Here is a 17,057-nt window from a genome sequence, read left to right on the forward strand (position 1 = left end):
GGAGAGGTTCAAATAAGAACCACTAATAAAATAAGAACGGAGAGCCATTTTAAGTCATTCGATCATCAAGATCTACGGTGGATGCATCATCTTGGTGGATGGATGCAGGTGCTGGGTTCGAATCCTGAAGGGAGCAAAAAAATTATTTTTTTCGGATGCATTAAATTTAATAGCGGATGCATTAATTTGTATAGCAGATGCAGTAATTTTATTGGTTCTTATGTTCTTACGATAATTGTGGTTCTCATTATAACCGCACCCTATATATATATATATATATATATATATATATATATATATATATATATCAACAACAATCTCGGCGATGGAACTTATCAACATATAAAAAAATCCTTACATATATTTAGAATGTTCCTAAATGATTAGTGTTGTAGTTAATAATTCAATATTTGGCACTATAATTCACATGCTTAAAGTGACAAGATTTAGTGTTTGAAGGATAGAAGAGGACCTACATTATCAAAAGTTGTAGCAAAGACAGCAAAAATGGGACTACCATGTGAATATGTGATGAGATGGAAAAAGCCTCTTAAATGGTGGGGGACTTACAGCCACTTTTCGCCTGTTATTTTTGTATACTTGAAAGCTCCTTCCCAAAAATTTTAGCAACATTGGATTGCTATGAACCCCAACTACCTCATTTATATTATGCAATTCTATAAACAAAAAACAAAAATTTGCAACTTTATTATTATTATTATTTGAAAAGGACTAAATGGGCGTCTTCAAAACATAACATTTGTTACGTTTCATTTGACTTCATCTATTTTTTTTGGGGCTCTCTCCTATTTGATTAAACATGTTTTATTTTTGTGTACACTTTGTACTGTATTAAATATGGGTCCGCATATTTACACTATAATTTAGTCTTAATCTTAATCTTATTTTATTCTTCTTAATAATTATACCGAAAAAAATAAGTAAGCCGAGAGAGACGGAGAGAGTACTAATTAAGAGGGTCTCATAAGGTTTGTGTGGGAGATTGATCAATTTGACCATTATGGGAGATTATTTACTTGAATTACCGTAGTCTTTACCTCCCCAACTAAAAATAAAATACTAAAATAATGGAAGTCCCATTTTTGTAACGGCGGATAAGGCCGATTTAGCTTTAACTGGACATGGAAAAATCTGTATTTTCTTTTCTTTAAAAATTTTATTCCAAATTTATAAATTATGTAAAACAGTTAATGTATACAAATATATGTAGAAACTAGACATTCACTTGTTTTTTTTTTTATCAGAAAAAGAACCTTTTATAAAGGAGGAAAAACTGGTACGGGAGGTACCAAACCAAAGAGATTACAGCAAAAGAGACACAGGGCCAAAAAAGCACCAGGAAGAAAAGTTATTCTCCCAAGTGCAAAAATGAAGAAAGTTGTTCCAACTCCACATTCTTGCAAATATTTCCACGGTAGTGTTATGAATGAGCCACTCCTTGCCTTGGAATCTACTTTCATTCCTACACCTCCAAAGGACCCAAACTGTACACACCCACAAGGATTTTAAGAACTTCTTGCTCTTCTTCCCAGTCCCCAAGTTTGAGAACCACTGAAAGTGCGCTTGAATCTCCCGGGGCCGGGCTGACTGAAAACCTGCCCATTTCAAAACTCCGTCCCAGACCGCCGAAGCCTTTGGACATCCAAAAAGGGAGTGTTCTGTAGACTCGAGCAGTTCAAAACATGCATTGCAACCAGTTTCCGCTTCTGCAATCTCAATCCTTCTTTTTCTCAGATTCTCGCACGATGGTAGTCTGTTTCTAAAAGCTCTCCAAGCCATGACTTTAGCTTTTTGTGGTGCATGTATGCCCCAAACTTGCGCTGCAGCCTTCATTTTCTCGCTGCCCAACGAGCTTTCGTATCGTTTTGATTGGATGGTCTTATAAGCCGAGTGTGTGGAATATGTTCCGTCCTTGTTTGCCTTCCAAATCCATCTATCCTTTTCCCCTGCATGAAGAGAGTAACCAGAGAGACAAGATAACAACACATTAACTGCATCCTTCTCCCAATCAAAAAGTTCCCTTCTCCAAAGCAGCTTCCAAACCCAAACCCCGTTCTCCCACCTCCCCATCTCGCCCACCTTAGCCTCCTTATTACCACTCAAATTAAAAAGTCTGGGGAAGCATAGAGATAGCGATTTTTCCCCTGCCCATTTTTGTGTCCAGAAGAACGTATCCATCCCGTCCCCTAATCTCCTGTCAATGTTCGAAAAAAACCACTCACCCCGCGACCCATTCCCTGCTGACACAACATCACCCCACCAACCAGCCCCTGCCCGTCTCCCTCCTTCACACCTCCATCCACCCTCATCCCACACCAGCCCCCCATACACAGATTGAACAATCCTAGCCCAAAGCTCATCCCTCCCACCAAGGAACCTCCATACCCATTTCATAGCAAGAGCAAGATTGAACCATTCCATATTTGCCAGCCCCATACCCCCATCGTCTTTGTTGAGGCACATGTCATTCCATTTCACCCATGGAATCGACCAATCGGAAATCCCTCTCTCCATAAGAATCGGCCAAAAAGAGAGTGAAGTGTTTTTACCGTAGCCTTGGGGATGAGTGAGAAGGAAAGCTGGTACGTTGGAATAGATTGGAGCACCGCCTTGACTAAGGTAATCCTCCCTGCCAGAGAAAGCTTCCTGCCCTTCCACCCCTCGATTTTCTTCCGAACTTTATCCGTCAAGAACTGCCAGTTGACAATTCGTTTGGTGGAGCCCCCCACTTTCGCTCCAAGGTAGTTGAATGGTGTTTTCCCAGCCTTACAGTTAAGAAGCTCCGCAAGACGCGCCACTTCACCGTCTTCCATCCCAATGCCCACCAGACAGCTTTTATTAAAATTGACCGCAAGGCCCGACATCCATTGGAAAAGAATCAGAATTTTCTTCACTGCTAAGACATTCCTCTCGTCACAATCCATGATAAAAATAGTGTCATCCGCGTACTGTAAATGTGAGAGCTTGATTTTATCTCTCCCAATCTCGGCCGGCTGGAGGATTTGAGTGCTCACTGCTCTATCGATCAGAGATTGAAGTCCTTCAGCCACAATGAGGAAAAGGAACGGGGAAAGCGGATCCCCCTGTCGAAGTCCACGCTCCATCTCAAATTCCCCTGACGGCGAGCCATTAATCAAAACATTCGCCGAGGCTGAAGAGAGACACCCTCTGATCCACCTTCTCCACTTTTGATCAAAATTGAGCCTTTCCATCATGGAGTCGAGAAAGTCCCACTCAACCGAATCGTAGGCTTTTGCGAAATCAATTTTGAAGAAGAGCCTTTCCTTGCCTCGTTTCTTTGCCTCGTGAATTGCCTCATTCAAGATCACCACCCCGTCCAAAATAAATCGACCGCCGATGAAGGCACTCTAATTTTTCGAGATGATTGAATCCATCGCCCCCTTCATTCTTCCCGCAAGGACTTTAGCAATAATTTTGTAAAGACTTCCAATAAGGGAGATAGGTCGAAAGTCTTCAATAGAGCTTGCATCATCCTTCTTTGGAATGAGGACAATGAACGAAGAGTTACATCCCCGGGAGAGTTTTCCATTCGAGAAGAAATCTGTCAACACTTTCATGAAATCCCTTTTGATGACCTCCCAAGACTTCCTCCAAAAATTCACATTAAAACCGTCTGGCCCTGGACTTTTACTCCCTTCACAGCTCCAAATCGCCACTCTAACTTCCTCCTCCGTGAAGGGTTTGATCATCATCTGTCTATCCTCATCCGTTAACCTTTTCGCTGTGAAATCCAGCGGGAGATTCGGGAGTGACCTGTTCTTCTTCTTAAAGAGTTGTTGGAAGAAGTTTTTGACTCCTCCCTTGATTTCCTTCGGTTCTTCCAGCCACTGATTCTGAATCTTCAACCCAAAGATCTCGTTTTTTTTCCTTCTCCCAACAATAGTTTTATGAAAGAAACTTGTGTTTAAATCTCCCTCCTTTAGCCATCTGAACTTTGCTTTCTGTTGTAACAGGCTGACCTTCATCCTTGTTTGCATAATGATCTGAGCTTTGATTTCATTACGTCTAATGATTTCGCTTTCTTCAAGGCCAAAGGTATCGTCCACGGCGTCCCACGAATGCAACTCCGCCTTCACGACTTTGATTGACTGATCCATGTTGCCAAAAGTGCTTTTGTTCCATTCTTTGAGCTTCATCTTCACTCTCTTCAACTTCTTTTTAAAGACAAAGGATCCCCAGCCTCGAACATCTGCCTCTTCCCATGCATTCCTGACTTGTTGCAGAAAATCAGGGTGGGAGGACCAAGCATTCACGAAACGGAATGGCTTTGGCCCCCAATCAACCACGCTTGTATCGAGCAAAATTGGGCAATGGTCAGAAATTGACCTCTGAAGCCCCCGTGCACGGGAGTAGGGCCAAACCTGGAGCCACCTCTCGTTGACCAAGAACCTATCAAGCCGGCTTTTACAGGCACCGTTAGGTTGATACCACGTATATCTCCTCCCTTGAATTCGAAGATCTTCAAGCTCGCAAGCCCTAATAAAGCTGTCAAAATTCCTCATATCAGCGTTACAGGAACTAGCGCCCCTGCCATCTCTTTCGCTAGCTCGTCTGACTGCGTTGAAATCTCCAAGCACACACACACATAAATCTTTATTTTGCTGTACCACTGTACTGATCACATCCCACAGCACAGATTTGTCCACTGAGGCCATCGGACCGTAAACATTTATGAAGCAACATTCTTGATTTCCCGGCAGCCATCTGCCTTTGACAATGACCGCACCCTCAACATCCCAGTAACTAGAGTCTGCGAAGATCTCCCTTTTCCATGCGCTAAGAATTCCACCCGATCTTCCAATAGAGTCTCTCACTGCCCATCCAAAATTATTAGCTTCCCACCATCGATTTTCCACTGAATTTGAGAACTCCTCTAACTTAGTTTCCTGAATGAAGCACAAATCGATATTTTCTCCTCTAATAATGTCTTTAATCTCCTGTTTTTTCGCCACACTCCCCAATCCTCTAATATTATAAGATAAGAGTTTCATGGATAACCTGAATTTCCATCGCCCCGCTGCTTATTGACCGAATCCTCAGCGCACAAACTTCCGATTTGTTCAGCCACTACGGAATCTTGAAGATCGCTAGTAAGTCCCAATTTCTTTCCCAGCGTCCAGACTTCCGAACCTTCCTTCGCCCACTTTGACGTCCTTTCTTCATAAGGGCAATCTCCCTGCAAATCCGAGGGCACTGTGTGAATGTTGCCCTTACTCACCTCCGGGTCGATATCCGCAATGAAAGACCTCCACCTCTGCCTCTCGCTCCCTTGTGCTCGGGCCCTCTTTTTAAAGGACGTTCTTCTAGGGGGAGCCTGCTTATTCTTTCTTTGCGTGTCAATAGGGCGAAAAGCAACCCCATCGGCCCTCGATTCAATTTTTTCGCCAATGCTCTGGGTTTGGAGTCCCTGGTGTTCTTCAGATCTTTTTCCAAAAAGGGCATCCGTCTCCTTTTCTTTAGGAATCGCCTCAACCGTGCTTTGTGTTACCCTTTGAGAGTATTCACTGTCCTGAGAGACATTCTCGCAGACTCTATCTGAAGAAACGAAGGTTCCAGCCTCTGTCAAAGAATTCCTTTTGTCAACTGGACCTAAGTCCTGGGCCGAAAATCCAGATTCGGGGGTTTGGATCTCTCTCACCTGGTCAAGTGGGCCAAGACCAGTTTCCTGGGCCGTCTGTCCTGGGTCACCCAGCTTTTCTTTTTCTTTTACTCTTTCTCTGTCTTCAGTCTCATCAGGGTATTGGGCTTCCAGACTAAAATCACAAAAGCCCACACGGGGATCCAGCGCATTCGCGGGGGCAGAGTGCGCATTACGAGGGGCTGAAAAACCTTCGAGGCTCCTCTCGGGAACTAAAACCCCAGCCGCCTTCTGCACGGGAGCCGAAGGGTTGCTTGTTTGTGTAATCGAGAAGTCATCATCCTGATTCTCCAAGACTCTTGGGCTGCCAATCTGGGCGTCTGCCGGCGCCATGGACAATTCATCCAACGACCATTCCGACTCCGAGCCGAGGATTTCGGAACACCTATCTTCATTCCCTGCAGTAACGCCGGGAAACGAAAATTCTTCGATCCTAACCTTAAAAGAAGCTCCTTCAATTCTGCAGTGAATCGTGCGATCGATGGAGGTGAGTCCCGTTGATAGTTGAATGAGAGCCATGTCCATCCTCTCTCTGGATTTTGTCCTTTCATCCAGTTTCAAGACTAAACCGAACTTGACACTAGCGAGCTCAAAGAATCTCTGGTTCCATGCATGAGCCGGCACCCCCCACCATCGTGTCCAGATTACTCTCTGTTGGTTAACGTCGACATGCTTCCACGGACGGGTCCATTGGAACCAAAAATCTCTCCACTCGTCCATCTCGGAGAGGGTAGAATCCATGGTCTTCTGGCCGATTTGTTGAATCAGAACCAAATTACCCCCAAGTGTTACCACTTTGAGTTTGCCCACGCACTCGCAGTTGATCTCTTCGTAGATGTCTTCCCACTGAAACTCTGGTTTGATGAACCCTGTGTAAGCTCCGTTAAGCCATGCCTTTTCTTCCTCCAAAGGTTGAAACTGCAGAACCTCGTCATCTAACGGAGCTTCTGATCTAGCTCCGGTAAGGATTTCCCTAAAGGAGACTCCGTGAATTCTTTTCCTCTCCAAGAAAGTACACTGTGTTGGATTCCCCGTAGTCTTCCTGCCACTGAAACCTTCTTTCTCTCTGCCATACTGAGGGTTTTCTCTGTTAAACCTTGGGATGAAGACCCTCAGCTTGTAGGAACCAATCCATAGCGTATTGAGGTCGTGAAGTAATTGTTGTTTATCCATCACATTCTCAAATCTCACAAAGCCAAAGCACTTGCCTTTCTTATCCCTTTTCCTTGGACAAAAGATATCTGACACCTTCCGCACCTGTTCGAACTTGTGTCTGAGGAAGTCCAAACTGCAGTCATCTGGAATATTTGTGAAGAAGAAGGTGATAAGCTCGTTCTCTCCATCCACATCACCATCCTTGACAACTTTGGGTCTGAACGTATTCGTAGCCTGCGTTCTCGAAGCTCCATTCCATATATCTGCTCTCCCTCTCTTTGGTTTAGGATTCCTAAGGTTTGGGAAGTTTAAGTGCCTCGCCGGAAGTCGCTCGGAATGGGAAGAAACTACCCCTCTCCTCCTTACCTCTCTCCACTCACTCTCCATTGGATGGACGTTGTTCAGGTTGCTACCTACTAGACATTCAAATTGTTTGGATAATTGAGCTTATAAGTTGGAGAGAGAATTTTTTGCTAGAGATAAAAAATATTTTTTAAAGAGACAAAATCGAAGAGAAATGAACTTAAATAATTAATGATGAAAATAATAAATTATTGTTGATAAATATTTGTAAAATGATTGTTGCATATGAGATTATAAAAAAATAAGTTGGGGTAGAGGATAATTATTTCGATTTAATTCACATTACATATTCATAAAACTCAATTAGGGACAAGTAACCTTTAATGTGTAAGCCTTCAATATACTCATTAAAATGCGCTAGAGCTCGACTCGATTGAAATTATTCAAATTAAATATCTTCGAGTAATTTATTCTAACTCCATTTGATTAGGTCCTAATTTTAAAAGAATTTAGTGTTTTTAGCCCATTTTAACGTTTTTTTTTTAAAAAAAATTGTTACAACCAAAGAAAGGAAAAAAACTCACTCACACTCTAGCTCCTAGGGTGACTCGAACCCCCGACCTATTGGTTGGAGGGGAAGCATCTTACCAACAGACTGCGCTTCATCGTCAAAAAAAAAAAAAAAAAACCCATTTTAACGTTATTAGTTGGTTTAATACGAGAGATTTTTTTGGATAAATGATCAAATAGTTTTAAAGATCTTGTGACGATCGCTATAAGAAAGTAAGTCGTATTCCGAGGGAACAACGAACGTCACTGATTTTTGACGATGTCTTCGATGGAATCACGACAGAAAATATAATTTCGATTTACAGTCAATTTTACCGATGAAATTTTTGACACTCTCCTACATTAACTATTCTACCACTAGACCAACACCCGCAAGAAATATTTTGCTATTAAGTTAGGTCATAACTCATAAGTAAACCAAACGAACCAATTAGCGTTATGAAGTAATTTCGGAATATCAATTAACTATAAACTTGTCCCTATATATATTTCTAGAGAAGAAAAATGACAAATTTCTCTGCCAGACTAGGAGGTAGAAAATTTTTATTTATCCAAGATAGTCTGAATTTGTATCATTATTGGTGGTGACTTTTTTTTTTTTTTTTTTTGTCTTGATGTAACATAGAAATGGAAATTTTGGTTCCCTATGAGAAAAATAAAATAACATGGGGTGACTTACAAATCGAATGTAGTTGATTTCTTCTTCTTTATTTTTGGTCTAAAAAAGGAGCTTATATCTTTCGCCAAAACTAGATGGGCGAAGAATCTGGGTGTTTGACTAAAGAAATATGCAATGAGATTTTCTTTACCAAATGACTTTTGTTTGTTTTCTTTTTGAGTTTATTCTCATTGGATTTGGGATCAATGATTGGTGTGTGATGCATGCTTTTGAAATTTTATAGAAATAATATGGAATTTTATAGTACTACGATTGACCATTTCCAGGTTAGGAAGTGGAATGGTAGCCTTTTGAAGAGAATATTTCCGGTTCAAGGTGTGATTGTGTGTGGGAATTGTATTATCATATTTGATGTGTTTGTTAGAAAGCGATTTCCACTAAAAACTGTTAATTAGTAAAATCAAAATCAAAACAAAATTATGGTCGTCGATTATGTTTTAATTCGTCGGCGAGCGTATTTATGTCTGCGAATTTGTGAATTTGAACTTTGTTCATAACGTCATTTCACAATTACAATATGATTTTATGTTGTTCCACTTTTAATGGTTTCAAAAAAAAAAACGAATTTACAACACCCTCTATTTTATTTGAATTTGGCTTGATTCATGATGATTTACACGAAGAACACCTTTTAATGATAGAAAGACGTCTTTGAAGATTTGAAGAACGCCTTCAATACTTGGAGAACGCATTGAAGATTTGGAGAACGCTTTGAATGATTGAAGAATGCCTTGAAGATTTGAAGATCGCTTTGGATGATCGAAGAACGCCTTGAATCTTGGAGAGAATTCTTCTTCCAACTCTTGAGCTCTTCAATCTTTGTACCACTTCACTTATACCTTATGCTTGTTTCAACACCCCTACTTATAGATATAGGGATGTGTGCTTATGGGCTTTGGGCCTTCGTGTAATGAGCTTTAGGCCCATAAAATCATTTATAAAAAAGTAAATAGTTCATAGTTTGTTTCTTTTGAAAGAGAAGTTTTTACTACAACCAATCTCATAATAATGTTTTTTTTTCTTTAATGTTCTATGATGAGTTGAGATTAAAAATTCATGGGCCAACATACGTGTACAATGCCTAATTATATTGGACTGTAGTCCTCTCACTTCGATGAAATATCTTCAAGCCTATTTATTCAGACCCAAAATAATGGGTCATAACTAATTTCATTTCTCAGGCCCACCAAATATATAAGCCTTTCATTTTCTTTGAGAGGGAGACGGGGGTCTTGTGCTGTGTAATACCATCTAATGGGTTAAAAAATCTTTTAAACAAGTTATAATTCAAACCATCTCAAAAAAAGAAGTTACAATTCAAACACTACCAAACATCTGTAAAATTATAAATATGGTATTGAATACGAGTTTAGATTCTAATAGTTGGCCGGTCTTATGGATGTTAACCCATAAGCCATCATACACTAATTTTGTGTTTCTTTAACATATATTTACTAGGATATGTGATTATTTATTTGGTGTTTTATTTTCTTCCATTTTAAAAAAAAAATCATTGTAGATTTAGATGCTTTTATGTAGCATTCGTGGGATCTCGTGTTTCATTATAATTAATAAGAATAGATTGGATATCATCACATCATCTAAACATATACATGGTAGAGATTAAATGAAATATTTTTTTCTATGTGCTATTTATGAATTAATTTGAATAATTTGATGTTTGTATTGATGATCTAAATTAGTTATCTGCAGAGAAAGAATTGAAGCATTAATATTGCGTACATTATTTTATTTTTAAAAAAATATTGTGTACATTAAAAAACATGTACTATTGCAACCACTCCTAGCTATAAGACATAGATTGAAAAAAAAAATGATAGATATTAAGTATTATTCGAAAATAGAAGATCCACATATATCGTTTGAATCTCATGGAGACAGCAAAGAAAGCACAAAAATAATGTTTATTGGAAGTGGGAAGAGTGTTAATTAAAGTCCCATCTCTGCTGCCCTTAAACCCTACAAAACTATGTTCACCCAAACCGCTTTTTCAGCCAAGGGTTTGCCATTAACCTCTTGCTCCATCCATTTACCAATATTAAATGCCCATTTTTGGGCAATTCACAGGTACAATTATAAAATCCTGCTTCCAATAATTAGAATTTCATCGTACCTCTCCATCCTTCTCCTTCCATTTATCACTAATTAATTGAAAATTTGAATTAGGAGAATCTTGTTGTGGAGTCAAATCCCTAATGCTAATTGTACGATAATATTTTTTTAGTAATTTCTTAAGGATACGAGTCATTATTTTCTTTATTTAGGCTTTGCATTTTTAGATTATGATTTGATTGCATAAAAAAATGATACCATTGGATCAAAGTTGCAAAGTGGATACATCATTTTGCTTGTCGGAAGCTATGTTCATTTAAGCAATACAGACGCGTGGAGAGATTTGATCATTTGAAGATGTTAACACACTATAGTACAAAGTTTGTGTCATTATTAATTGCTTAGGTTTAAAATTGAGTAAAATTTTGAAGTAGCCAAAATGAAGCATAAAACACAATTTATGGCCACACATTGAAAAAACACAAATTTTGGCCATTTTTATAGCTTTGGGACGTTTTTGCCCTTAATTGGGCGGGCTGGGTAGGGTCAGGAGCGCGGGTCGCGTGCCGGGTAGGATCAGGCACGCGGGTCGGGTTAGGCACTTATGGCACTATTAGTGCCATAAGTGCCAACGAAATTTTTTTTTTACTCCCCCTGCCCTGTCTACCCCCCAGACCCCCGACCCCACCCACCCCACCCACCCCCAAGCCAAAAAAATTTACTTTATTATTTTATTTTATGGCACTTATGGCACTAATGGCACTAATAGTGCCATAAGTGCCAACGAAAATCCAAAATAAAATAAAGTAAAATGGTCTTTTTAGCACTTATGGCACTATTAGTGCCATAAGTGCCAAACATGCAGAACAAATATAGAAACAATAGCATCATCTAAACCCTAAATGGAACATTTAAACCCTAAATGGATAATCTAAACCCTAAATGGAACATCTAAACCCTAAATGGATAATCTAACCCCTAAATGGAATATCTAAACCCTAGGGGAAGTGTTTAAAAAGTTCCTTTTGGCTTGGGGTGGGTGGGGGGTGGGGGGGTAGGGTCGGGGGTCAGGGGGTAGGCAGGGCAGTGGGAGTAAAAAAAAAAATTATTGGCTTGGGGTGGGTGGTGGGAGGGGTGGGTGGGGTCGGGGGTCTGGGGGGTAGACAAGGCAGGGGAAGTAAAAAAAAAAATTTGGCTTGGGGGTGGGTGGGGGGGGGGGTGGGTGGGGTTGGGGGCCTGGGGGTAGACAAGGCAGGGGAAGTAAAAAAAAAATTTGGCTTGGGGGTGGGTGGGGGGGGGGGGGTGGGTGGGGTCGGGGTCTGGGGGGTAGACAAGGCAGGGGAAGTAAAAAAAAAAAAATTTTGGCTTGGGGGTGAGTGGTGGGGGGGGGTGGGTGGGTAGACAAGGCAGGAGAAGTAAAAAAAAAAAATTGGCTTGGGGGTGGGTGGTGGGGGGGTGGGGGGGGCCGGGGGTCTGGGGTCTGGGGGTAGACAAGGCAGGGGAAGTAAAAAAAAAAAAATTGGCTTGGGGGTGGGGGGGTGGGTGGGTGGGGTCGGGGTTTGGGGGTAGACAAGCAGGGGAAGTAAAAAAAAAAAAAATTGGCTTGGGGTGGGTGATGGATGGGGGGGTAGGTGGGGTCGGGGTCTGGGGGTAGATAAGGCATGGGTTAATCCCTAAATCTGGATCCGGGTCAAAGGAAGTTGTTGGATCTATTGGGTTAAAGGGTAGATTAGGTAGAGCATATAAAAGATGGCCAAATATTGATATTTTAAATTTTGTGGACAAAATTTAAGTTTCAATCACTAATAGGGCCATCCGGCCCTATTGTTTCTTTAAAATTTGTGTCTTATTTGTAATTTCGGTCAAAGATTGTGATTTATGATGCAATTAATTAACCTGGCCTTGATCGAGAGATTATAAGGTGATATGTGACAAGGGTAGAAGATTAATTTCACTTTTCGGTATGTCAGTTTCCAAGTGCTGAATTTTGTAACAACAACTATTGAAAAAGAGAAAGCTTTACAATGAATGAAAAGGTGTGGTAAGCAAAATTTTGCTTTTTTGGAGTTTGTTAGAAACAGCCATATTCTCCATTAGCTTGCACAATTGTGGTGTCTTTTGATAGCCTTGCCTGCATTAATATTGGGTTAATTAGTGGAAATAAAGGTGAGGTTAAAACATTATGTAAATAGTGTAATTACATTGCTTGTAGCATGGCTGAGTGAATGCTGGATCCAAGGATTGTGGGGGAGGCTCCACACCAAATATCATTTCGCAGCTCATATCTTCAAAATCTGGCATTCAAATAAATTTAGTACTATTTCATAATTTATTAAATTTATGTCTGCAAGTACAATTAATTTATATTTATTATTCAGTTTTAATTAACGAAAAATGTAACAACCCAGGATTCAAAAATGCAAGAAAAAACGAAAACGAAAAAAAGAAGGAAGTAAATCGAAAATATATTTTCCAGAAATTAATTAATAGCGTGCAATATACTAATATGACTGCATGCCACGTCGTACGTCATTAATTAGAAGAAGAAGAAGAAGAAGAAGAAGAAGAAGAAGAAGAAGAGCTGTTAGGATAATTAAAGTGATTACTTTGTATCATTATTCTTGAATTTCCTAATGAACTAAATATTCAAGGACTTAAGATTCTCTAAACGACCACTTATTCGAACCAAAAATTAAATCAAAGTTCATTTAGTATTAATATTGCTTCCTTTTATTGTATCAACATATAAATGATGAAGTAGGCACAGTATATTAGGACATGCAAAACGCAATCAGTGTTTTTTTTTTTGTTTTTTTCTTCAAGTGGAAATACAATCAGTTTTTGACCATGAACTCTCTTTTCCTACATTGTTATTGTAATTTGAAAAAGTACTAATGGATATGCAATTCACATATTTTCTATTCAGTTACAAAGTGAACCATTCAATGAGGATATATAGTATAGGGAGAAAGGATACAATTAAAATAGTCAAATGTAATTAGAAATGAGAATGAAACCAAAACATCAAATATTCAAATTTTATGATGAATATTAATTTATTCAAATTTACCCTGTAAAAGAAAAATAACCAATAAGTTAATATAAATTTACGAATAAGCCGCTTGTAATGCATAAATAGTCGTCCAAACTTGAGTTCGAATTTTGAAGGGGGTGAAAATTTCGCCATATTAACTGAATACGCTATTCGTGCATTACAAGTAACTTATTATTGACTTATTCATTATTTTCATTTCTCTCAGAAATAGTCATTTTCTTATTTAACCCTATAGCTATATATATATGCGCGCGCGTGTGATCGATATATGTATGTGAAATGGGGTCCTCCATTCAGTTTCATCATCTTCCAAGCTTCCAAGTTGTAGTGCAACTACTGTTTTTCCATATTTTGGATCGACATTATGTATGCATCACCATATTCACATTATTAAATATCCTGTCTGATCACTAATACTCTATATCTACGTAATCAAGCTTTTTTCTAAATCAAGTATAAATATATGTATATATTTGTGGAACGAGTTAAATTGGTAAAAGTGATCAGAACTACTTACTGGGGACCATATTGATGGATATTCCAAGGGAGTCCTTAATGAACGATTGAGAAGGCATCTTGCAAAGATTAGTGCACATTCCTACACAATTTGTCTCCTCCAGAAACCTCCAATTTTTCACAAAAAATAAAATAAAAAAATTTAATCGAGATATAATATATGTGACAGCTTCTCAATATTTTTGAGGAAAATTACCTGCATTTTGGTACGTACACAACATTTTTCTCTCTTCTCCCTTGAAACTCTGACTCTTTCACCTATAAAGGAATTCACGCACAAACGTATTCTTGGTGTTTTTTTTCAAAGTAAATCAAAGATTGTATTTTTATGATAAGAGTGATCGATGATGAAACTGCACGTACGTGTTATAACATGCATTTGTATATTAGTAAATGTTTGGGATAAAATACAAGTAACAGAAAATTATCAGACTGATTCAAAAATATACCTGGCAAGGACCGACTAGCCATGCGAAGAAGATAGTTGTGAAGATGGCAAAGTATTCTCTTGCAAATTTGGATGGTGGCAGCATTTTCTTTATCTGTTAATAAGTAAATTTGTCTCTTAAAATTGATATATATATATATATATATAAAGGGAGTGATAAGGCTACAAATTCATTTAAAATAGGAACTACAAATCATGAAATTATAATATATTCTATGAGTAATATGGTGAATTTGTTGGAAAAAAAGTGATGAATTAAAAAAAGAAAATCAACTTATATGATATTCGAACTCAAGAACTTGAATTCATTCAATAAATTGAAAAATTCAAGTAAATCTTTGTACTAAGAGCTGGAAATCATTCCTAGCGCTGATTGTTTGTCTGTATCTATAAATGACTTGACTCCACATTCACATCGAATCAAAACATAGTATATTAGTATAAAATATGTTGAAATTTTAGAAATATCTATGATTGATGAATTTAAATCAACTTACAATATTATTTTATTCAATTAAATATCTTCTATTTATAACGTTAATGAATGGGTATTGAAATTGACACTGTAAATTATAATGAATCAAACGAAAAATATTTTGGCTATGAAGTTATACGAGTTGTTTAATTAATGAAAAAATGCGGACATAATCCTCTAACGGATGATAATTTAATAGTTGAAAGAGAAAATAAAATTTAATATTAAAATAGAATATTATGAAAATGAAGCTACTGAAGTACTGCACGATATGCATGCACAAAAATAACAAATTAAAGTGCTAATTAAATAAATAAATAAAACTTTGGTTTAACATAAGACGTCGGTCTGATCCATCAAATAGTATTTTTTTTACCATGTGTCCGGGGAAATTAATATATATGATTGCAATAATTGCGAGTTGAAATTCCCGAATGTACTTCCTTAGTGCTACTTACTTGTATAACCATATACTATAATAAACTAAAATTATATAAAATCTGGTATTGAAGGTGATGCAATGATGATGACAAGATTATGCAAACCAAGTATTAGTTATAATTGGAATGATTAAAAAGGCAAAGAAAGTATAAAAATTAATGGAATTAAAGAGAGAAAGTAATTACCAAAAAAAGAATCGGGGCGGGGAAGGCCGTTTGAAGCGTTTGGATAACAACTCGTCTCTGTTGGATTGGATCGAATTTACGCGACGCCATTGTTGCAGCTTCCACCAGACCTTCGTAGCCTCCCTTGCTGCTACTCATCCCTAAATATCCATCAATCACAAACACACACGCACGCGCGCGCGAGTTAAGAAATTGAAGCCTTCTACCGATTGACGATCCGATTTCAGTGTGTGTGTGTGTGTGTGTGAGAGAGAGAGAGAGAGAGAGCGAGAGGAAGAGAAGAACCTGCTGAGGATTGTAAGCTTTGAGAGAGGTGGTTAATGGCGAGGCGGTCGAACCAGTTGTCGGCGTAGGAGGTTTTAGTTTCGGAATCGTGAGCGCTTGATGCGTCTAAATTGTGATCTGTGGCTACTGATCGACTGAAATTGGACCGTCTAGGGTTGTGCATGGCGATCCGCCGGTTGAATCGCGGAGGCGGAAAGAGGCTCCTGCACGGCTGCGCCAGAGACGACGTTGCTTCCATCAGAGAGAGAGAGAGAGAGAGAGAGCGATGATGGAAAAGAACAAAAACAGAAGAGATGGTATATTTAAGCGGAAGGCATTGCCGAATCTTAACTCTCAACACTGTGGATCTTGTTACTATTTTTCTAAATATGTGTTGCATTTGTTTTCTTTTGTTATTTTAATCAGTTCAGCTTGCAAGATGCTGTTTTCGTCGTCTAGTTTGAGACCACTTTCTATATTAATTTATTTTCATTTTTCAGGTGTTATATGGAATTTTAATTGTTTTAAGTGAAAAAATAAATCAATATATAATATTCCTTCGTCCCTCATATTTATGCATATATTTTATATATATATAGGTGCACACTCTATTTTTGAAAATATAATATCCTACACATAATTTTCACAATTTTACTATTGTAAGTATTTATTTACCTACAATATACTTAACAAAACCCTTAATATAAGACTTTTTCTCTATTATCAATACTCAAAACAACTTTTCATTAAAATCTGTATCGGGAACACCTATACATATTTATGGGGACGAAGGAAGTATAAAAGATAAGTTTTTACCTTCAAATTTTCTCTCTCCTCTCAATTTTTCTCTATCCTTTTTATTTTAATTTAATTCTTTTCAAAAAATTAATCGTTAACTTCGATTCATAGAATTAAAAATATTTAATATAGATGTTAAATTAAAAATTGCGAGATCTTTAATTCGATGTAAAAATTACTTCCTCCGTCTCAGCTAAGCTGATCAACACGGAATTTAAGAAATTGGTGTTTTAATTGTGTTTGGTAATAAAGTGAATAAATGATTTGATATTTTCTTGCTTATATTTATTTCATATAAGTAAATTGATCAACTTAGTTGCGATGACCCAAAAAAAAATATTGATCAAGTTAGTTGAGACGGAGGAGTATAGAAAATAAATTTGAAATGAATAAGTTATGATTGTTTAAAATGTCA

The 17,057-nt window shown here is 38.1% G+C and overlaps 1 protein-coding gene across 1 annotated transcript; it reads right to left on the minus strand.

Annotated features, from left to right (window-relative positions):
- Positions 1-12,387: 12,387 nt before the first annotated feature.
- Positions 12,388-16,284, minus strand: LOC131016354 (beta-carotene isomerase D27, chloroplastic). The gene is made up of 7 exons (XM_057945051.1): positions 15,866-16,284; positions 15,581-15,720; positions 14,481-14,573; positions 14,228-14,289; positions 14,033-14,139; positions 12,662-12,754; positions 12,388-12,591 (listed from the first exon to the last, which is right to left on the minus strand). Exons 1-7 carry the CDS (start codon positions 16,242-16,244, stop codon positions 12,554-12,556), a joined length of 912 nt encoding a protein of 303 aa, XP_057801034.1. The 5' UTR covers positions 16,245-16,284; the 3' UTR covers positions 12,388-12,553.
- Between the last annotated feature and the right edge of the window lie 773 nt (positions 16,285-17,057).

This window comes from Salvia miltiorrhiza, chromosome 3 (assembly GCF_028751815.1).
Source record: "Salvia miltiorrhiza cultivar Shanhuang (shh) chromosome 3, IMPLAD_Smil_shh, whole genome shotgun sequence".
Taxonomy (NCBI): domain Eukaryota; kingdom Viridiplantae; phylum Streptophyta; class Magnoliopsida; order Lamiales; family Lamiaceae; genus Salvia; species Salvia miltiorrhiza.